This window comes from Peromyscus maniculatus, chromosome 20 (assembly GCF_049852395.1).
Source record: "Peromyscus maniculatus bairdii isolate BWxNUB_F1_BW_parent chromosome 20, HU_Pman_BW_mat_3.1, whole genome shotgun sequence".
Taxonomy (NCBI): domain Eukaryota; kingdom Metazoa; phylum Chordata; class Mammalia; order Rodentia; family Cricetidae; genus Peromyscus; species Peromyscus maniculatus.
The window spans coordinates 53314993-53338168 of NC_134871.1; the positions used below are offsets into that span (position 1 = coordinate 53314993).

The 23176-nt window shown below is 51.0% G+C and overlaps 1 protein-coding gene across 3 annotated transcripts in view; it reads right to left on the bottom strand.

Moving 5' to 3' along the window:
* Efcab6 (EF-hand calcium binding domain 6) overlaps nucleotides 1-23176 on the bottom strand; it is a 203392-nt gene that overhangs the window by 130081 nt on the left and 50135 nt on the right. For all 3 annotated transcript variants that reach the window (XM_042264721.2, XM_042264722.2, XM_042264720.2), the window contains 2 exons: nucleotides 21831-21897; nucleotides 2395-2531 (listed from right to left, as the gene is read on the bottom strand). In XM_042264721.2, coding sequence (XP_042120655.1) covers nucleotides 2395-2531; nucleotides 21831-21897 — 204 coding nt within the window. The remainder of the gene's footprint in view (nucleotides 1-2394; nucleotides 2532-21830; nucleotides 21898-23176) is intronic.

Below are 23176 nucleotides of genomic sequence, written 5' to 3' on the forward strand. Positions count from 1 at the left end.
CATGTGTACGAGTGCATGTGTGTTTGCACGATCATGCTGGCGAGTGGGGGTGGGTATGTGTGTGTGTGGGTGGAAGGTGACCAGAGGACAGCCTCCTCATCTGTTGCTCTTCAGGTGCCATCCACCTGTTTTTGCTGTTTTCTTTTGTTGGCTGAAACAGAATCTCTCAGAGGCCTGGAACGCAAACACAGGCTAAGCTGGCTGGCCTGTGAGCCCCAGAGAGACACCTGTTTTTTTTCTACCTCGCACACTCTGGGTCTACAAGCACATGCCACGACATCCTACTGTTTTCCTTCTCTTTAACGTGGTTTCTGGGGATCAAGCTCAGGTCCTCACACCTGCAAGGCAAACCCTTTCCCTAGCCCACTCAACACCTATTTCTTTATCAGAAAACTGAGTCCTGGCAACATCTCGGTGTCCCAGGATCAGGGAATGTCACGCACAGCCTTGACTTCAGAGCCTAGCCATTCCTACCAAGCACCAACTGCAGACGGTACACAGAAGAAAGCCTCTAGAGAAAAAACGTTAAAAGCACGCTGTGCATCCTGCTCCAAGCTGCAAAGGGCAAAGTCAACATCAAAGCGGCCGTGGGTAACAGTGTCTTCCGGGGCCTCGATAAGGAAGGCGCTGAAGGCCCTGCAGAAGCCAGCTCCTTTGAGCCTCTGTGTGGGTCCACGGGAACCAATTCTATTGTGGGACATTGTTCGGGCCACGGTGTGAAAACAGCATTGTTTCTGGGGCTTGAAAGAAATCGCGAATAGAAATTTGTGGAGTTCTTTATTATTCAATACTTAAGAGATGGGGAAACAGGCAGTAACTTTTTTTTATAGATTTACTAGGTTGGAGACTGCAGCGCCAAACACAAGGTTTATTGTCAAATAAAAACCTGCTTTGTTTCTGACGGCCTGTTTTAGAAGAGGCCTGCCTCCGCGCTGTAATTGCACGCACAAAATTATTTAATTTGTTTTGTTTGGATCTTATTCTGGACACTTTCCCAGCCAGAAAGGATGTAAAAATTAAAACATCTATTATGCCTTTTATATTCTGAGGTAGGTTATAAAGAGGAAGAAAGAAGAAACATATTCAAGAGTGGGAAGGATCCATTTTTTTTTTTTAAGTCTCTGGTTGTGAGCCCCATCAGAGCTACAGTCACATGTCCTCTGTGCCACCTTGCTCTGGAGAAAGCCCCTCTACTGCCTGCAGCCCTGACCTTGTCTTTAGGAGATACGACAAAAGCCACAGTGACCCCTCGTAACAGCAGCCTGTAACTCCAGAGCAAAGCTGTATGTACTCTTAGCCTCTGCTGGAATCATAATGGATTGGTGCTTTGGGAGCAGCCTGAATGGTCCAGGCATCCCAGAGTCACTAGGACACGAGCCAAGGTCCACCAGTGGGTGCGTGAAATCACATGACACCAAACCATCTATCTACATATGTACACACATGTGTCTGTTAGTGTGTTATGTATTAGGTTTTCCCCTATTAATTTAGAAGCACACTGGGATCCTTTAAAAGGGGGACAAGACAGCATACTCTGTGATAGACGGTATACAGAACACACGAACTATTTATTTTAGGACTGTTTTACTGAGCAGTTTCGGACCAGTGAACTGTGGGTAACTGGCACCCCAGGAAGCAGAGCTAAGGCCCAGGGCAGCCGCTGTGCTTAGAGAAGAGGCTGGTTGGGAAAGGGCAGGAGGAGGGCACCCTCTCAGCTGGGCTCTTCAGAAAGAAGTGCCACAGGGCCCTCCTGCAGCGCTAATCTCTCAGAACTCACATGGCGCAGGGGACAAGCATCTGCCTCCTCTACGTGGTCCCGAGTCCACACCACGAGTGCTGTGGTGTAGCGTGAGTCGAGAGCAGGTGGCAGCATCTGGCAAGTGCCAGGAAGCAGATAAATGGCTTTGTGTTAGTCCCCATCCTCTGTCACAACCTGCTGCCCCCGGTAACAATGTCCTCAAAGGAAAAGGATGTTTGAGCCATTACATGAGGAGGCAGAGCCCATGCCGGACACCAACAGATGAGTCAATCTCTCCAGTGACCCCTTCTCCTCCTTGCCCCGGGCCTGGAGTCAAGCTCACTATGAACTGGAAATATACAGGATGGGGACACTAAGCAAGAAAGAGTGGCGAGAGGTGATAGGGAAGTCAGTGACCTGTGTTCAGATCTGAAAGCCCACTCAGGGAGTAAGAGACCCTAGGTCCCACTTTGGAGAAGTCACAGCCTCAGGGACTTGGGGGAATGTCCAAAATGAAGAGGGAGGGAGGGAGGGAGGGAGGGAGGGAGGGAGGGAGGGAGGGAGGGAGGGAGGGAGGGGCCCAGCACCCTGCCTTTGTCTTTTCACCCTGGCCCCGGGTGCAGGGTCATCATACCCTCTCTGGCCCGGCCACTCACATCTTGTACTCCTCATCCCTCATCTTCAAGCAGAATGTTTCCAGGATCCGTCTCAGCTCCTGGGACTGCATCATGCCTGTGTTGTTGACATCGATGAGCTGGAAGGCCTTCTTTATGGTCCTCATGTTTCGGAAGATCTGTGTAATAAAGAGGGATTTTGGAAAAGTCAAGAGGCCCAATGGTGAAAACTCGCATGCTAACAAAATATGTGGACGCTTTTTTTCTTTATTTTTTTTACTACTTCTTGTAAAATAAAATGTTTTCAAAGATTCTCAGCAGTACACATTGCACAATGACATCTTTGGAAAAAAAGGAACATTTTGCATATATTGAGAGTTTGCAAGGCAATTGTCTCAGTAAATGGTCTTAGTAAGTTTTAAAAAAATCTCTTTTTAATGTAAAGCAGTAAGTCTCATACACAATTCATCCTCTTTTAGGGCCGCATGAAAAATCTTTTTTGTTAATTGATGCTGAAAACCTAGTCCTGGCATAGTGGACGCGTGTGATTTTTTTGCTTTTCATGGCCATATGCGAACTATTTTTACAGCTAGCTGGAGAATCTGACGCTCTATTTCAACCTCTCAATTTTTTTTTTTTTAAGATACCACAGAAAAGTTTTGCCACGATCTCTGAATTCAGCAAATGAGAGTCACCATGTGGAGGTGTTTGGTGGGGCCCCTGGAAAAGATGCAAGGGCAGGGAGCAGGTCTTCATGCTGATTGGACTTGTATAGGGTTCATCTGAGAACTCAGGGTCCCACCAAGTCTGCATTTTCAGATAGAGTAACTGAGGTCCCGGGAGGTCTGACTCAACAGCACACAGCTAGACAACAGGGTGCCATGTTCCAGCTCCAGCCTGTCCTTTCAGGACGGTCCCCTGAAGGAAGTCTAGACATGCAAATACAGTGTAACCAGAAGAAAAAAAACAACTGAGTGAGGGCCAGATACCGGGAGGGCAGCGGCAAGGGCCTTCAGAGGAACAGAAACACGTCTGGTTGGTGTGGTCTGGGAGGCTTCCTGCAGGAGGGGGTGCTGAGCCAGCGGGGGTGACTCCAGAGGGGGACAGGAGGGACAGGCACTGCCAGTAGAGAGAGAAACTGTGTGAAGGCTGGATCCTAAGGGAGCTCATTCTCCATCAGAGGAATGGACCTGCCGTGTCTAGCCTGGATCCTAAAGGAGCTCATTCTCCATTGGAGGAATGAACCCCGCCATGTCCAGCCTGGATCCTAAGGGAGCTCATTCTCCATCGGAGGAATGGGCCCGCCGTGTCCAGCCTGGATCCTAAGGAAGTTTAGCAAGCCTCAAAAAAGGGGGAGAACCACTAGACAGCAAGTGGGCTCCCCTTTCCTCAGCGTTTTCCCCATATGTTCCTAGGCTGTCCTAGGCTGATGGAGCCTGGCTTACCCATAAGGCAGCCCCTCTTACAGCCCCTCCAGGGCAGCTGTCTTCCATCCTTGGCCTGAGGAGTCAGGCCGGGTGGGGTGAGTAGTGTCCTGGAGCTGCGTCCAGTCCTTGAGTCTGCCTCACCCTGGCTACTTGTCCCTCCATCTACTGCTACACACACACACACACACACACACACACACACACACACACACACACACACACACACACACACACACTGCATCACTGGGAGACTCTCCCGCCACGGTCGTGTGAGTCCTGTGCGTCTGTGTAAGACCATCCTTCGGACACCCAAGCACACTTCCAGAAGCCATGGCTTCTACTCAAGCTCTGTGCCGTCTTAGTACCAACAGCCACTGACCCTGCAAGATCAAGGCACTTGTCCCCTCTGCTTTCTAGATCACTGCCCCTTCCACCGCCCAAAGCCCACTGGCCTCCACCCGAGTGGGCCCCTCACTTGCAGTCCCAACCCTCTCCTCTGTGTCCTCCCCACTTATTCTTCCTCATCAGCACCCCTCAAATGCATGATCCCCCTTCTCCCTACCTCTTCAACCCTGAATGGGTCCAGCCCATGGCCTGTCCCATTGTGTGTGTGTGTGTGTGTGTGTGTGTGTGTGTGTGTGTGTGTGTGTGTGTGTGTGTGCTTAAGTGCAGGTGACCACAGGAGCAAGAGGTATCAGATCCCCGGTACAGGCAGCTGTGAACCACCTGTTGTGGGTGCTGAGAATCAAACTCCAGTCCTCTGCAAGAGCAGTACATACTCTTAATGGCTGAGCCATCTCGTCAGCCCCTTTTCCAGACTCTCACGTGCCAGTAAGCGATTCCTATTCCCTGAACTCGGACCCCTCATCCTACCAGGACTGGGTGCTGCATTCTGATCCTTCTCTACCACCATAGTATGCACACATACACACACACATGTGCACACACACACATGTGCACACACACACACACACACACACACACGGTGGGGGGCACATATGCATACGCACACATACATATGCACACAGGCCTACAACGTTCATACACCTCTTTCAACTTTTAAAATTTTGCTGCCAGTGCTGGGGATGGAAGCCATCACTTGGCATACACTAGGCAATTGTGTCCCCATGGGGCCACTCCCCAGCCCCATTCCTACCTTTCTTCACACTTTCCCAATCATGGAGCCCTGCCCCACCTTGCCAGGCTGTCTGTCTGCCTTATGGAGAACATAGCTGAGCCCAGAAAAGAACATCCAACTGCCTATCTGTCACACGCCAGTGACCCTCAGATTTCCCAGACTGGAGCCCCTCTTCTCACGCCCTCCCGCCCCGTGGATGGCAAGTACACTGCCTTCTCTCTACACTCATGCACACCTAGCCCTTCTGGATGGCCCCTCAGCACTTCCCTGCACTTCTAGAAGAATCCTTGGAAGCTCACAGGACCCTTGTCCCTGCGGTCCTCCAGAACACATTAGCAACACTGCAGGAGAGCTTTCTCCCTGCTAGTCCTGGGGTCTAGGGTGCCACTGGGTGGAATAAATGTTCATGCTCAGGAAACATTAGAAAGAAATGAGTGACTGGATCCTTCCTGCCTGCTTAGGGGGAAAAAAGCCATATGCTGGGGGAAGCCTTGTGGTCTAGCTGCAAGGGCCTCCTCTGACCAACCAGGGCTCTGATTGCTCTGGCCCAGTTAATGACCATGACATTTGTACGGTATCCATATGAGGACGGCCATCACAGGATCACCAGCTGACAGCTGCAAGCCACATACTGAATTCACCACAGCCCACTGTCTTCTAACAGCCAAGGCACATGGGTGACCCGGATCATACCCCAGATTGGGACTGGAAAGCACAGACTACCCTGCACATCTATCTATCTTCCGATCCATCCCTGAATCTAAAGATGGGGCTCCAGATACCCACAGCAGTTGCTCCCAGAGTCAAGAAGAACTGTAATGTCCTCTCTGCTGCTAAGTCCCTGTCCACCTCTTCTGGGAATGCGGAGGAGGACAGGAATGACACCCTGCTTTACAGCCCCATGGCAACCCATATGGGTCCCCTGCGTGGAGAGCCGCAAGCCGCAAGCCTGGCACGGAGCTCACACCCACCAGAGGTACTTCTCCAAGTTTCCTATCACTTGTCAGACGCAAGTTTGGCACCAGCCACAGAAAGGAGCTACAGATGGTAAGACTTAGCAGAGGCAACAGAGCGAGGGTCCTGGTGAGCAGGACTGGTCGGCATGGGGGTGGGGGGGAGAGAAAAGGACCGAGAAAGCAACCACGGGCCCAGCAACATGACCAAGCTCCGTTCACGCTTCCCTGCCCCAACATCACCCCTCCCCTGCCAGCGTGAGTGACTTGGAATTCCCGCAGGTCAGGAGCTCTTCTCCGTGCTGGAAGACTGCAAGGCCCGGAATGACCCCAGCCTCTCTCTCTCTCCTCCTCCTTCTGCTCCACCTTTACCCTTGCTCGCAGTAGCAAGCAAGTGCACACTTTTGCAGCTCTGGTCTCTTCTGCTGGCCAGCTCCCTACCTGCCCTCACCACCGGCCAGCTCCCTACCTGCCCTCACTTATGACTTGGGCACACAGCACCTGCTCAGAGAGATGCCTGAGGACACCATCAGCCTTCAACCTGCTTTGTTTCTCCCTGCACGCACCGACACCTGTGTCCCCCAGCGTACGGCTTCTAATCTGCTATGGTACTTTTGGGGCTTAATACTGCCTCAGTTTACCATGCTGTAACTATCGCCCTGCCCTTGTCCATTGCTGTCCAATGAGGCAGGGTTTGCTTTTCTGTTGCTGTGGGAAAATACTCTGACCAAAAGCTCTTTAAGGAGGAAAGGGTTTCCTTCAGTTTCTATTCTCCAGGTCCCAGTCCATCACTGAGGGAAGTCAGGGCAGGAACTGAAGCAGGAACATGGAAGAAAACTGCCCATTGGCTGGCTCTTTGGCTTATGCTCTGCTGCATAAGGACGGTGCTGCCCACAGAGGGCTGGGTCTTCCCACATCAGTGATCAGCTAAGACAATCTCTCACAGACACAGCCAGTCTGATTCAGGAAATTCTTCAGCTGAGGTGCCCTCTTCCCCGGTGGCTCTAGGTTGTGTTGGTTGACAATAAAAACTAACAAGGGAAGTCTGGTACCTCCATCCAGCTTCCCAAACCCCTCCTCCGCCTTGTCACTGCCCCCCGATGCTGACCTGGATATCTGTGCTACTCTGGCCAGAAGGGGATGCGCAGCCTCCCGTGGAGGAAGGAGGGCCGTGTCCACTCCCTGTCTGACTCTGCTCTCTGTTCCAGCCCTTCCCAGGGCCCCGATGTCACTCTGGGGAGGAGTGGGTAATAATTACAAAAGGAGGGGCTGCTACTCCTGGCTGCCCGGTTCAAAACCACCCTTCTCAGGAAGGAAGGTCTGGACCTCACGTCTTCCCCAGCAGGTCAGCCTTCCTGATGGGTACCTCTGTGCTGGCCTCCTCCCAGTGGAAACCTAACTTTTACACAGGTATGCAAACCACTGTCTGCCACACAATTTTACATACCTGCAAGCTAAAATCGGCTTTAGCAGTTTTAAACAGTTGGGGGGGAAATCAAGAGGAGAATCTTCTACGTGTCATGTGAAGTAATGTGAATTTCCAATTTCAGTGTCCACAAATAGATGCAAAGGATTCTGCCATACCCGCTCAATTACATATTGTTGGGGCTGGTTTTCCCTACCAGGACCCGGGCAGCAGGCTGGAAAGATGCTGGGGACACAAAGACCAGATATAGTCCACCCTCCCTGGCCCCTCGCAGAATAAGATCACCAGGCATTCTGCTCTCCTGTCCACACATCCCTTGCAGATAGCTGTATAGTGAAGGCATTTCGGGGGAGATGTAGGCACAGAGTCCACGCGTAGAGGATTTAAGCAGACCGCTGAGAGCCAAGTGTGGTGGGACTCCAGTGGCCGAGGCAGGTGGAACAGGTGGAAGGCCACAGGTTTGAGACCAGCCTGGGCTATGTACTGTCAAAAAAGAAAAAGTAGCATTTTTCCCCTCTGTGGAGGTTCACATCTGTAATCACAGCACTTGGGAGGCACAGCCAGGAGATCAGGAGGTCAAGGGCTACAAAGACCCAAACATTGCCGAAGACAGAAATATGCCTGAGAGGTTTTTGCCAAGAAGCTGCCCCTACGAGTTTCTTTCCTGATCATCCCCTGGCAACAGACCTCATCCCAGCTCCACCTCAGCTCTCCCTGAGATCTGTGTAAGGTGGCATGCAGTCAGGAGGCCCAAGTTTGTGCTGTTCCATCCAGCCCCTCCCTGTGCTCCAGCCCACTCCTTACTCTTCCCCACATCCCCCTTTGACCTAACCTAATCTTTTTTTTTTTTTTTGGTTTTTGGATACAGGGTTTCTCTGTGAAGCTTTGTGCCTTTCCTGGGTCTCACTCTGTAGACCAGGCTGGCCTCGAACTCACAGAGATCTGCCTGCCTCTGCCTCCTGAGTGCTGGGATTAAAGGTATGCACTACCACTGCCCAGCTCCCAACCTCTTTCATATCCTACCTAGCCCTTGAGGGTAACCCATGCTGGGCCCTGAGAGCCAGGCAGTATCTGACTCACTCAAGGTCCTCGGAACACAGATCCGGATTAAAGATACAAAGCACACAAAATTCAACCAAAGTCCCTGAGCTCTTCCACCAGGAGAGATAGTCCAGTGTTCTGAAATGTGGTGCTGTAAACCAGGGTTAAAGTAGTAGATGATGACTAGGTAGCTAGCTGTTGGACAGATAATGGATGGGTGGAGGATGGAGGATGACAGCTGGATATATGGGTAGGTGGATGGCTAGATGGATTTGGTAGATGGACTGATGGCTAATGGCTGACTGACTGACTGACTGACTGTATGTATGTATATATGTATGTATGTATAATTAGGTAGGTGAACAGATGGATTTGTGGGTAGATTAGTGGGTAGTGGTAGATGCCTGGCTGGCTGGTTGACTGATGAATGGATGATTGGGTGGGTGGATGGGTGGATGGACTGATAGTGGCTGGCTGACTAGATGGATGGGTGATGAATGGAGAATGGGTGGATACAAGGGCAGGTGGATGTATGATGGACAGCAGCTGGTTGGCTGGCTGATAGATGGATGTTTGAATGAGTGGATGGATGATGGGCAGGTGATTGAAACATGCATAAAGAATAATCTGGGTGATCTAAGGGAATCTTGAATAAATGGGTAGATCCCCACAAGCATGGCAGACAGGCACTTCATTCCCCTTAGACTTGGAGACCTGCTCAGCATCCTTTTGGTAAAGGAACTGAGGGCAAGTCCAGTGAAGGGGCCGAATAACGGCAGTCGCCTCCCTGATGGTGGCATGTGCACAGACAGGCCACCTGAAGTCTCCGTGGGTGGAGTGGACACCAGGAAAGGCAGCAATCTGTGCTCTCCTGTTCCCGAGGGCTGCTGGTGAGGGGAGAGGCCCCATCAGTGGGAGCAGGTAGGGCAGCTGCCAGACATGGGGGCTGAGAGGTCAGAGAGGACAGAGCTCGGCACCCACACAGTTCTGAAGCTCCACAAGCGTGGACCTAAGACTTCACTGCCCGGAGAAGGCACTATCCCTGCCCCCATCACAGACTCCATGACCTGAGAACATGGGAAACACCAGTCAGAGACAGGAGAGACAGAAGCCCAGTCCAGGAGGGCATCCTGTACTGCTATATTACAGAGACCTCTGACCCTCAGGCCTGCACTGGCCTGGTTTACATCTACATGTGACCAGAAAACCAGGAGACCCACCAAAGGCATCCCTCAGCGACCAAAAGGGGAGATCTGTGTGGGCCTGCAGAGCAGTGTGAGGAGGAAAATCCAACTGCTTCCTATTTGTCCCCCACTGAGCTCAGACAGCTCCGTAAACTGCCTGCAGTGGATGCGTTATTACTCGTTATTACTCTGCGGGGCTTTGTTCCAAATGCTTTGTACACAGTATGAGCTCTGGGAAGGAAAGCCGCAAGCCCAAATAAATACAGCCACCTAGATTGTGTGTGTGTGTGTGTGTGTGTGTGTGTGTGTGTGTGTGTGTGTGTGTGTGTGCAGGTACATGTACATGCACAGGTATAGGGAGGCCAGAGGACAAGAATCACCTCAGGTGTCATTCCTCAGGAGCCATTTACCTTGGGTTTTGAGAAAGGGTCTCCCTGGCCTGGGGCTGGCCAGTCGATGGGCCTGAAGGAGCCGCCTGCCTCTGCCTGGCCAGGACTGGGTTTACCAGCACATGCCATCACGCCTGGCTATAAGCACCCAGACTTCGAAGAGGCAGAGAGCAGAAACTTTCCTCTCTGGATCCTAGACTCACTCTACCAGCCTGGCTACGGGGAGGCTCTTGCTGGAGCAAAACTGCAGGTTTCCCTGATCTTTGACCTACTGCCAACAGGTCTCTCTCTTGGAGATATCTCTTCCTGCGGAGTTCTGACAGAAGGGGGTCAAGAGCTGCATACAAAGAAGTGTGTGACACACACACACACACACACACACACACACACACACACACACAAAGGGGGAGACAGAGAGGGGAGAGAGAGAGAGAGAGAGAGAGAGAGAGAGAGATGGGGGAGGCAGCCTGCAGACGGAGCCCCAGGGCGGGGAGCAGCTCCTGCCCCTCTCTTGGCTCCCTGCGGTGTACAAGAGAGTGCTCAGCAGCCACTGCTGTCCGTCTGCCACCTTTCTGTCACTGCCACCAAACTCGTTTCAAATTGAACAAGTGAACATTTTGAAATGAGACCGCAAAAAAAAAGAAGGATCCCTCTTACAATAAACACATCAATGCTCATTTTCCTTATTATTCTACTTTTGGCTATTTTGTATAAAATCTTTAATTAAAGTTTTTCTTTGAAATTGTCATTATCAACCCAGAAGAAAGGAAGGGGGAGAAAAGAACAACACAGCTGTGCAGATATGAAGCACTACTCGGGGCTAAATGAACTGGAACGGAGTAGGCGCTTGACGGTTATGTTCTGAGTTTTGGCTCCACGTTCTCAGCAACGCAGTCTGACTTGTCACTTTATATCGATTCCATCTGTTTACACTCTGAGGAGTATTGGCTTCCTACCGTGAACATTTCCTATTTACCAGCTGGTAGAGATGAGCCAAACCAGATAGGAAAAAATTAGACTGCATTCAGAGCCTCATAAACACAGACTCTCAACTCGGGGACGTGTGGGGGAGTGGCGGCCAGGCATCGCTCACCTCTAACAAAGCCCTTGCCTCCCTGCCTGTCTGCCTGAGAGCCCCTGGGCTCTCTTCACTGGAGCGCTCATCCCCACCCCACCCCACCCCCACACACCCGTGGGCACAAGACGTTGCATTTATTTATTGAGCATATGCATACCCTGACTCTACCCAAACTGAACAAGCTTACATAAAAAGACATCTGAATGGGATCCACGGAAATGGAGAAAAGAGGGCAGACAAAAAGAGAAACTCAAATGCAAGAGACCCAGAAGATGCAGTTCCTGTGATGGAACAAAAACCTGGTTCTGACGTCCCCACGGGGAAGTAAAGAGGGAGGCTTGCTGCTGTGTACTCTGTGGACACACACAAAGCCTACAGTTCATTTTTGTTGTTTGTTAAGATGCTCACCCAACACAAAACTTAGAAGACCCATGACAAGAAGCCCATGCATGTCTACCCAAGGACCCAAGGGTGCCAGGTCTCCTCTTCCCTGTCTCTCTTTTCTTTCTCTTTCTTCCTTCTCTTCTTTTAAAAGGTTTTTTGTTGTTGTTGTTGTTGTTATTGTTACTGTTGCTAAAATATAGTCTCATTATGTAACCTTCGGCAGGCTTGGAGGTTACAACATAGAGCTGACCTTGCACTTAGAGCAATTCCCCCTGCCTCTGCCTCCCGAGCCTTGGCATTAAAGGCATGCACCACCATGCCTGGCTCTCTTTCTCACGCAGCCTACATTCAGGGCAGTATCTCTACTCAGGCAGAGACCCCAGCTCATTCAGGACACAGCCTCACAGCAGGGAAGACTGGGCTGCCACCCCTACCTGGCACCCACTCTTGGCTGCATGTCATTGGAGAAGGCCTTGCTCAGAAGTAGGCAAGCACACCCAAGGGAGCTGCTCGGGAAAAGTTTTCTGATGGGCCCAGCACTGGGTACTGCCAAGACCTGAGCCTCCTGAATATGAGAAGCCCAGAATCCTGTCCAAAACAGACAAGGACAAGCCCTATCGTCTCCCTTGCCATGTCCCAGACAGTTCTTCTGCCTGCCAGTTCCTGGGCAACACACAGAGAACAAGAATGATGCCCTGGCAATGCCCGGGTCTCTGCAGTGATGCCCGGGTCTCTGCAGTGATGCCCGGGTCTCTGCAGTGATGCCCGGGTCTCTGCAGTGATGCCCGGGTCTCTGCAGTGATGCCTGGCTCTCTGCAGTGATGCCCGAGTCTCTGCAGTGATGCTCGGGTCTCTGCAGTGATGTCTGGCTCTCTGCAGTGATGCCAGGCTCTCTGCAGCAGCTCCTAAGCTGCACTTTGTCAGTGTCTCCATGAACCCAGAAGAAGGAAGATGTGGCAGACTCAGGGGACCAAGTCCATGGACCTAGTGACAACTGGATGTGGAGAGTGAAGGGAAGGAGAGGCAAGATGGAGCCCCACATCCAGCATGGGGAGCTGGACGGATGAGACGGAGAAAAGCGTGTGGCACAGCTTGGGCGAGAGCCTAGGTTCACTCAGGGCACACTGAGCCATGAAAGCCTCGTCTTCTCCCTTCAGCCCCTGGACACTTTAGTCCTGGAAAACTGTTCCAGGTAATGTCTTCACACCCCACTCTGCCTTCCTCCCTTCTGACTGCTCAGGCTGAGGAGTGTGTGGTAAACACAGGCCCCTGGAGTCTTGCTCTTCTTCAGGCCAGGCTCAGCCTGCCATCCACTGTGCTCTAAGGCATCCAATGGTCATAGCCCTTCCTCCTCTGACGAACCCACAAGGCCCAATATCCATGTCCTTCATCTGGCTTCCACATAGCAACTGACATTGACTTATTCAAAATTAAATTTTCTCATTCAAGGTGCCGTGGTGACCAGTGAGAAATAAAATAGCACCCCTCATCAGGGAAATTTCTCTCTGCAAGAGACAGCGATCACCACAGAAAACCACAACCAATCAAAGTGCAGCGCTGCGGAGCACAGCTCCACAAAACAGCACCTGCACCCAAGACTCCGGGGAACATTACCGAAAGGGGGCGGGACTGTCAGAGCAGAGGCCTGCAGAGGTTGCTAGGAGATGGTCTCTCCCTGGAATGTCAGAAGCTACACCCATGAAGTTTCACCCACATAACGGTAGAAACATGAACTGAACAAGGACAACACCAATAAACATGCTAACGTGGAGCGGGGAAAGCTCCCAGGGCCTCAACCCTCCGCGAAGAACTACAGGCGGCTAAGGAATGCTGAAAGAGGAGCAATGGCCTTCTCCAGGGAAGAGTACACCAAGTGGTCATCCAGTCATTCCACATGGCCAGCCCTGGAAATACATGAACAAATAATACACAGACTTAGCAAGGTGTACTTACACATTTGGAGATATGTGCGTGTGTGCGTGTGCGTGTGCGTGTGCGTGTGTGTGTGTGTGTGTGTGTGTGTGTGTGTGTGTGTGTTTTATATGCGTGTATGTATTTTATATGCATGTATGTAACAACAATTAATGAAAAAAGAGGCCATGAATTTGAAAGAGAGCAAGAAGCATATGGAAGGGCTTGGAGGGAGGAGAGAGAAGGGGGAAATGATGTAGTTACATTATAAGGTCAAAAAAAAAAAAAAAAAACCCAAAACCCAAAACAGACCACCATCCTCTACCAGGGCTGTGTTCCTGCATCGATTTTCCGTGTCGGGGGAACAAGGATCAAGTCTTAGTCTTGCATCGCCTGTCACTACCTGGTCCCCATACACCAGCACACACTCAGCAGATACAGCCCAATAAGAAAACATGGTCCATAGCTTCAAAGGCCTTCTCATGGGCATCCCAATTCCATTTGGTCCCCTGCAAGGTTCCCCCATAATACTGCGCACAGCCACACCTTCACACCTCTCTCCCGAGGGCCATGCCCTCACACCAGAGACCTTCAACGCGGCCCCTTCCTGTCCCACGCATTAGAGTTGACATCTGGCCTTCAGCGACTTCTTTTTCCCTGGCCTCGCTTTTGAAAGAGACCTGACTCATTTGCCTTGAGATCACAGCGACCTCAGAGCAGCCACAGGCGTGTCTTCTCTCTACACCCAACCCTGTCTCCTCTGTGCCCAAAACAGTCTCCCAAGCCATTCTCACCTTGCCTGAAAAGCTAGCCATGTCTGAACTTGAACCCCATCTGCCTTCAGCATCAACGGTCCCTGACCAAGTGATGTGAGCTGTCCTCTATAACCGCAGCATCTAGTCGGCATCTGCTGAGTGTGTGTCAGGGGCCAGGAGCCCAGGAGCTGTCCAAGGCAGCTGAGTGACACAGAGAAGGTGCCACAGCCATGAGACATACGTCGTCCACTCATAAAGAAGCAAACGAACACTTGTCAGAAGGTTGAGTGTTGAAGGCACGGTCTCAGATAGCATCTCAGAAATGCTCCTGAAGGGATGGAGGAATGGAGGGATGGAGGGATGGAGGGCTGGCTCGGTGGGCACGAGCACTGTTGCTCTTCCTCCAGAGGACCAGGGTGATTCCCAGCACTCACTCACAGGACAGCTTACAACTGCGTACTTCTTATACTAGCACTGGGAGGCAGAGGCAGGGGATCTCTGTGAGTCCAAGGCCAGCCTGGGCTACCAAGTGAGTTCAAGGATAGCCAGAGCTGTTAGATGGAGAAACCCTGTCTCAAAAAAAAAAAAAAAAAAAAAAAAAAGAAAAGAAAAAAGAAAAGAAAGAAGGAAAGAAACTTCAGTTACAAAGGATCATCTGGCCTCCATGGGTACCAGACATGCATGTGGCACACAGATATATATGAAGGCAAAACAAACACGTCAAATAAAAATAAAACGTTTAAGAGAAAAAAAAATGGGCCATACAGAGCTCATCTGATTATTGTAGTGGTTTGAATAAGAATGGTCCCCATAACTCACATATTTGAGTTCTTAGTCATCAAGGAGTGGAGGAACTCTTTGATAAGATTATAAGGATTAGGAGGTGTAGCCTTGTTGGAGGCAGTGTGGGGGGTGGGGGTGGAGCTTGAGGTTTCCATAGCTCTTGTCAGGCTCAGATTCTCACTGCCTCTTTCAGCTCGTGGATCAGGATGTAAGCTCTCAGCCACTCTCCAGCACCATGCTCCCTACATGATGATAATGGACTGAGCCTCTGATACTGTAAGCGAGCCCCAATTCAGTGCTCCCGTTTATAAGCATTGCTGTGGCCGTGGTGTCTCTTCACAGCAATAGAACAGAGACTAAGACACTGTGCTTCTTAGTCCCAGAGTCAGTGAGCAGACAGGAGGAAGGCAGGACAGCCTAGTGTGGGATTTGGGGACGTTACCTGGAACAAGTTTCCAGGAAGAAAATTGTCTAGGAGGGTTAAAGGGAGGAGACAAAGGCTTTCAGCTCAGTGTGCTCAGGGTAGATTTAGGATTACCATGTGTTCTCTGTGGGCAACAAAACCCATGGGCATCCTCCCCTGCAGCCTGAAGAGAGCTCGTTTGTCGCTCCAACAGAAACTGGCTCTCACATAGCACACAGTGTCAAAGACTAAGAGAAGGGACCAGATGGCCAGGAATGGATGGCTGAGCAAGACGGGCCAGAAGTGACGCTTCTCCGGACACCTGTGAGGCTGGTACCGTCACAGAGGTAAATGTGGGTTCCATCAGTGCAGGGCCTGCTCCCCCTCTCCCGTGGCTTTAAGCCACATGCCATCACTTCACCTCTCACCTACTCTTGGTGTTCCTTCTACATGCAAATGTTTCCTAACTTTTTAGCCATCTCTATGAGCCTGGCGCATGGTGAGCTCTTTTATCTATTCTCACACAGAAGCACAACCCAATGACACCATTTCCTAGTTTCCTGGGTGAGCAACAGTCTCGGGAAGAGACCAGCTTGCTCAGGGCCACTCAACATGGGGGTTCAGATGCCCACTCAGGCTGCCCGGCTCCCTACTCTGTGCCAACACTCGACTATCCATCCCCCTTTGTTTGTGCTACTGGTTTGCCATATGTAGGATACGTAGCTTAAAAGTCAAAAAGATAAACTTAGCCTGAGATAACTATAAATTCCAATTGAGTCCTTGATACGGTTTCCTCACGAAGCTTCAGTAAATTAATAATAGATCAACCAAAAATAGCTCCTGGGCTAGCAGTACTTTCAGTATGGTTTTCCAATAGAATGGCAAGTGGTTGTTTTGTGGTGTGAGATGAGCATGGAAGCACCGCTCTGCATTTAGCTGCACGGAGGCACGTGGAGGAAGCTGTGACATTATTAATCACTATATTCGGTTATGATTGATGGGCTTTTCTGCGGGGAGGAAGAAGTGCCTCAGATACAATCTGTCCCAACAGCTCTGCGATATGCTAATATTTTCTTCAGATGAAAGAGGAGATGTGTTCAAATACCTGCCGTAGCAGGCGATTAATACTGAGAGCTCCAGAGGGGCCAAGGAAGCAGGAGCTGGAGGAGGGGCCCGGTTAAGCAGGGGCCAGAAGCCTGTGGGTTTAGCAAATGACCTCAGTTTCAGCTTGACAATGGTGTGTGTGTGTGTGTGTGTGTGTGTGTGTGTGTGTGTGTATGAGGATCTGGTATGCATGCAGGCATGTGGATGTACACATGGAGGCCAAGAGTCAATCTCAGGCATCCTTCCTCAGAAGCCAGTCATGGTTTTTTGAGACAGATCTCTCACTGGTACCTGAAGCTCATAAACAGGCTAGGCTGGTTGACCAGTAAGCTGTAAAGATGAACCTTCACCTACCTGGCACTGGAATTACAAGCATATATTCCAATCAATCCAATCTTACTTGGCTACTGGGGGCTGAACTCAGGTCCTCAAGCTTGCAAGGTAACTGCCTCACAAGCTGAGCTATCTCGCCAATCCTAAATATAACTTTGTAAATGCTTCTTTAAAATAAAGCTCACCTGTCTAGGAAAGACAGCCTACCCCTCACGCTTGTGTCTTCTCCACTGAGGCAGCACAAAGCAAGCAGGCAGTTCACTTGAATGATTCACCAATTACTTCTGAAATGATGCAGGCTGCATGCTACAACTCTCAGGCACCAGGGTAATCCCATCAATGCTGTGTGGGATCACTCAGTGTCCAACAGACATGCTAGTCACAGCTGACTGGGTCGACCAGATGTTCCGGCACCACAAGTGCCCATGCCCTGGAGCCCTCTCTTCTTCTGAGAGTTTCTTTAACTTGGAGAAACTCAACAGCCTGGGTCTTTGGTGGTTTCTCCTTTTATGCCTCCTTAACTGAATGACATATGCTTGAATTCCAGTCTCTGGTTCAGCACTGTGTGTGGCAGGTTGAGAAGGGCCGGGGCTCCTGGCCGTGCTCACTGTGTGCCCGCACTCTTGTGCAAGGTGGAACCACTTGGGACTTCTCAACCATCCTTTTACGTGGCTCTCAGTGCTCCCCACCCAACAGAGGGTGAGGTGTTCCTCCTTTCTCAGCCTCTTCGGTTCCTACTGCACCTTATGTGGGAGTCCACAAACGCAAAGCAGGGCAAAGACTGATGCACTGGCCGGACCAGGCACTGACATTTCACTTTGATCCCTTTTTATCCGGCTGGAGTCCTGACTTCAGAAACTTTGTGAACTGGCTAAGTCTGAGGTCTTGGACTTATCCAGCACCCTAAGATGGAGCTGGGACCCGCAAGGTAGACAAGGGCTGGGCATAGGCTACAAGGGTGGGAGGGAGATCGAACAGGCCGGGTGCCAGGGAAAGTGGCTGCTCCACAGACAGACAGTGACCTTGTGGTCAGAACAGCCTTGTTTACGACTCTAGTAGAAGCAACTGAGGGCTACTCTCAGATGGAGAGTGACCCTAACTATGGGCATGACTAAGTGTGTGTTTGTTGAATGTAAAAATCAGCCACAGCACCTTTCCTGAGAGATCCAGAAAGCAGAGTAGCTCAGGGTGATAACAAGGAGGCTGGAGCTGGGGCTTCTCTACCCACAGCTTTGTACCCACGGCCAGGCTACTCACCCCTTCCTCAGTTTCCCCCATATTAGTATGGGATGAGAGTGGTCCTGCCCTGTGAGAATCTCTGGCAACAGGTTCAATACAATGAAGCTCCTAGAAGAATCCTAGTGAGCACTCAGCACACTGCCAATGTGACTAGAGCGGGCAAAAGTCACACACTGATTAGTGTCCAGAAGAAAACCAACAGTCAGACCCCAATCCATCCCCTTTCTCCTCCTTCCCAGCAAGCCTGCCCTTTACTCTTTGGCTGAGGTTTTCCTGGGTAGCTACCTGATTCACAGGAGAGAACCCGGCCACCACATGAGAGGGCACACAGAGCTGGTTCAGGCTGCTGGCAGGGACCTGTTCCTTCTCAGGCCACAGCTGTGAGGGATGGGAAGAAGTTTCCCTGTATGTCCTAATGTCTTTTCTGTTGCTGTGATAAAATGCCCTGACCAAAAGCCACTTGAGAAGAGTCTCAGCCAGGTGGTGGTGGTGTTGCACGCCTTTAATCCCAGCACTTGGGAGGCAGAGGCAGGCAGATATCTGTGAGTTCAAGGCCAGCCACAGAGTGAAAAGTGCAAAGCTACACAAAGAAACCCTGTCTCAAAAAAAAGAAAAGAAGGAAGGAAGGAAGGAAGGAAGGAAGGAAGGAAGGAAGGAAGGAAGGAAGGAAGGAAGGAAGGAAGGAAGGAAGGAAGGAAAAAGAAAAAAACAAAGGAAAAAGAAGAAGAGTCTGTTAGCTCACCATCCCAGATCACAGTCAGGGAAGTCAAGGCAGGAACTCAAGAAGCTGGTCATATCACATCCACAGTCAAGAGCAGAGACTAGACACATCCTTGCTTGCTGCTCATGCTCGGCTTCCTTTCTTCACTCTTACCCAGTTGGGGACCCAACCCATGGAACAGCCTACATTCTGGGTGGGTCTTTCCACCTCAATGAACACTCAAGACCACCCCTGACAGACATGTCCGCAGGCCAAGCTAGTCTAGGTAATTCTTAAGACTCTCTTCCCACGTGATTCTAGGTTGCGGCAAGATGCAGTTTAAAACTCACCTGCACACCTTGCTTTAGGGCAACTCCTTGGAAGAACGGGGGGAAATGGCTCTGAAGTATCTGGTGTCACACCTGAAGAGGGGAAGCTCAAGAGGCCAGAGAGGGGAGGCTGGCCAGTCTTGACTCAGTTCCCTCTCCTCCCCTCCCTTTGTCCCTCCTCTCTCTTCCATGCTCTTCCCCCCCCCCCCCCCCCCCCCCGGCTAAAGCAGAGCTCCTGGCCTTCACCTGGAAGAACAATACTTATCTGTGTGGCCAAGAAAGTGCCACCTAGTGTCAGGTTAAGGGTTTGGCATGGAGAACCAGCCTCTCTCTTCATCAGAGACAGGGAACACGCATCAGTTCAGCAGCTAGCTACCTTAGGCAGGGTCTCCACTGACATTACTCCTCTTGTAGGTACAGTGCCATGGTGAATCTTACCATGGATACAGGACACCAGAGCAATGGAAACCCTGGGCAAGGCCCACCTCCCCAGAAAACAACCAGGGTGCTTTTAACTCTCTAGGACCTACTGTGCCTAGTTTTCAAGTACAGGGAAACTGAACGCCAGAGAGATCCAGTAGAGGCCCAGGAACACACACCCAAAGGGTTTCTTTGTGACCACAATGAAGGCAGGGCTAAGATAGTGTGTGAGGTTCAGACAGGACTCAGGGTGAGTTGACTGGACCTTCGTGTTGACTGAACTTGAGCCAAGACTAGGTAGGATCTTCTGAGGCTGCCCTGAGAATGCCCTTGACTAATGAAGGTGGGTCCTGTGGAAGGGGCACCTCTCCACCCAAAGCCACACAGCAAAGTCACTGAATTGAGACAGGTCCTGGGAATCATCCAGCCCAGTCTCTGCTCTGGCTGACAGGTGAAGGGAAGGCTCCAATGCCCAGGGGTTCACGGGATAATGAGGGTGACCACGAACACACCTTGGAAAGTCTGAGTCAGAAGGCAGAGGCTGATAAACCAGCTGTCAGACCACCTTCACCATGGAAAAATGAGGGAACGCCAGTCCTGGGGTCCAGCTAGTCTGCCCAGCTATCGTGTGCTACTTTCAGAAGGCTAATTCATATGCACATGAGTAAATCTAACCTCCAAATTCAGAGGCATGTGCATGTGTTCTTGGCTCTAATAAGCCATGTGTACCTGTAGTTAAAACCAACAATGAATGTGCTTTCTTTCGTTCCAAACTAACTCTCTCCCAGCCCTGGAAGGGAGGCACAGAAAACGTCTAACTTCGCTAACCCCTCGGCCACCTTCTTAGCCTCTAGCATCATCATGTAACCACGACCAGGATCCAGGGAACCCCAAAAGGACCGAGGGGTGGGCAGCGTGGGTCTGCTCAGTGGGGTGGCCCTGTGTGGGGTACACAGTGGAAGAGATGTTTTTATGTGGTTTTTCTGGGGCTCTACCTGCCCTCAGAAAGAAGCTGTAGCTAGCAGCTAGTCCCGACTCCAAGCTGCCTGGCTTCCTCTTGGATGTTTTTAATCACACACACACCCTTCCTGGTGGGCACCGTTGTCTGACCTGACACATGAATAAACTCAGTACCAAGGACTTTGCCTGAGGCCACCCGGCTGGAAGATGGCGGCCCCCTAAGAGGGGCATCAGGCAATGGTGGGGTCTGAGGCCAGTTTTGGTTGGCGTAGTCAGGGTTGTAGATAGAACTGGGGCTTCGGCTTATACTGGTGAAAAAAGCTGGCCCAGCAGACCCAGTGCCTCCTGCAATGGAGTGTGCCGCCCAGCCTTTCATGGCCCCATCCTCACATGAACCGACCGTGGCTTAGACTCACTCACGGGCAGCTTCCACGGGGAGGAAGCTAGGCTGAAAAAGGGGCCTTAAATCAAAGGTTGGAGAGCAGGGATGCCCCCTTTCAGATGTGAGCACAGGATGGGAAGGGCTTAGCTCTTGATATTGACAATACCCACCCATGTCCACTCCCTGTGAACTCTGTAATACCCCCTATCCATCCATGATGATACTTAGGCTGCCGGGATGGGGAGGACCATCCCAAACGGCCGGCTTTCCCAGGAGTGTTCTGTGATGAATATATCTTATGCAGAGACAAATAAAAGACACGGCCAAAACAATTTCCCCTAGCACAGAGTGTTTCTACAGAATAATCCATGGGCTACACCACAGTCAGGACCAGAGCTCCAACTCATACCAACCATGTGACTCAGGTGTGGGGACCCGCAATGCTCTGAAATGATCAGTTGCATGATTCTTCCGGTGTAGATGGGACAAGCCGGGGAACTGGAAGCAAACATTTTGTGGCCCTCTGAGTTATTTTTGAGTTTGAAATGTATGGAAGTCTCAGAAGAGTTCAAAAAAGAAAGAAAATGCGTCCAATTTCAAACCAACATATTGAATCGAGTAATTTAAGCCACGATTCTCAAACTGTTCATGGAGAACTGACAGGCTCTGATGCATTTTAAAAAGACGTCTCAGTTCCAAGGCTGGGATGGCATCCCCACCCCCACCCAGGCACGGTGAGACCTAACCAAGTGGCAGAACCACAAAATCTCGTCGAAACACACACAGTCGCTCCCAGGGCTAAGTGACTCCTCACGGCAACGCCTCTTGCTTGGTTGGCACTGGACTGGTTACTTTCCCCATGCTGCCCAGGACTGGCATTTACTGCTCGGGAGCAGTTGCCTCCTCGTTCTGACGAGAAACTCGCTCAAGTCTGACACAGAAACAGGACAGGCAGCTGCTGACACGTGTCCCAAGTTAACACAAAAGACGATGTCATCTGCGAGAGCCGCCGAGGGGCAGGCCGGGGGCCAGAGCTCATGCCTTCCTTCACAGAGCTCACAGGAGTAGGAGCCCTCACAAGGGCCACCTGCCTGGGCTCACAGGGTGGGGAGGAAAGCATCTTTTAAAATCTCTATTACCTTGTCGGCGAGTTGGGTTTCAAGTTCTTTGAGTGTCCGGTTGTGATCTAGCTCGTTCCCATTGCCCCTTGAAAGTAAACGAAAAACAATTTTCGTTAATATTTCCCCTCCGGCAGATGTTGGCACTGGACCTGTACAGCGCTGTGTCCAAGTCTTTCTGAATCACCTCTTCTAAAGTGCTACGAGTTTCAGGAACGTGAGCTTCCCTGGACCCCACTTTCCTTATCAGTAAAAGGAAATACAGTATTTCCTTGTCTTCAGGGAGTGTGGGGACTTGATGGACACCAAGCCTCACTCCATCCAAGCCCACAGCACTGTTCTGGACCAGGGGTCATCCGATGTAGAGACTCGGTGGGCTAAGTACTGTTGTACTCCATCCTGACTATGGTGGATTCCAGGTCCTATCTGACACGGGGAGCCTCTTGGCAAAGGACTTCCGGGCCATTGTGAGCCTGTGTCACCTGACTGGCTCCACCTGCTCTTCCCCCAGCTCTCCTGAGGTCTGCGGGATCTGTGTGGCTACCAAGCCTCGGAGCTTTAAGACTGATGGGTGGGGTCGGGTGCGGAGCAGGGAACGGAAGAGGCAGAGTGTGGGCTCCTCTCCTCCAGGCCGCTTCTCCATCACCTCCCACACAGCCAGGCTAGGCTGGAGCGGTGAGCAGGACACCACCCCAACTAGAGTCAGCAACAGACGGAAAGAAACAAGGAAGTGGTGTGCTGATGGGCGCCAGGGAGAGATAATAGTGAATGAGGGAGGTTGAAGGTGGGGCAATGGGTCATCTTTGGGGTGAGGGTAATAAGAGGCCTCTGCTTGGGTGTCACGTGACCCTTGAGCTAAAGGACAGCACAGCTCTGCAGGCCACACAAAGGGGACAGGCAATAGCAGGTAGCCCCAGGGGCAGGTGCTCAGCACACAAGAGTCAGCATTAAGTGGCTGGAGCTGGATCAAAGGATTAGAGATCCACATGGGGAGTTTAGAGACAGAGGGGGTGTTGTGAGCCTTAAGAAGCAATCTGGACTTTTAGCTAAGGGGCGTGAAGCTCTTGGAGCAGCTCACTTCACTTTAAGAAGCTAGTGCTGAGTGCAGTTCAGTTCTGTGCCCAAGTTACAGACAGGACGGGTCAGCAACCCGACTCTGTGTTAACATACGCTTAACGCTGTTTGGGTGGCATGTCCAGTCAATGGAAAACACGGTTCACAGCACACACTTAGGAGTTACAGAATAAGAATTGATAAATCCTCTCCCTTTTCACCATTCTGTGTGCCTAGGCCTACATTTTTCTCTAGCTCCAACTTGTCAATCTTTGTCTTTTAAGTAAAATGTTTACACTTACATTAAATTAAAT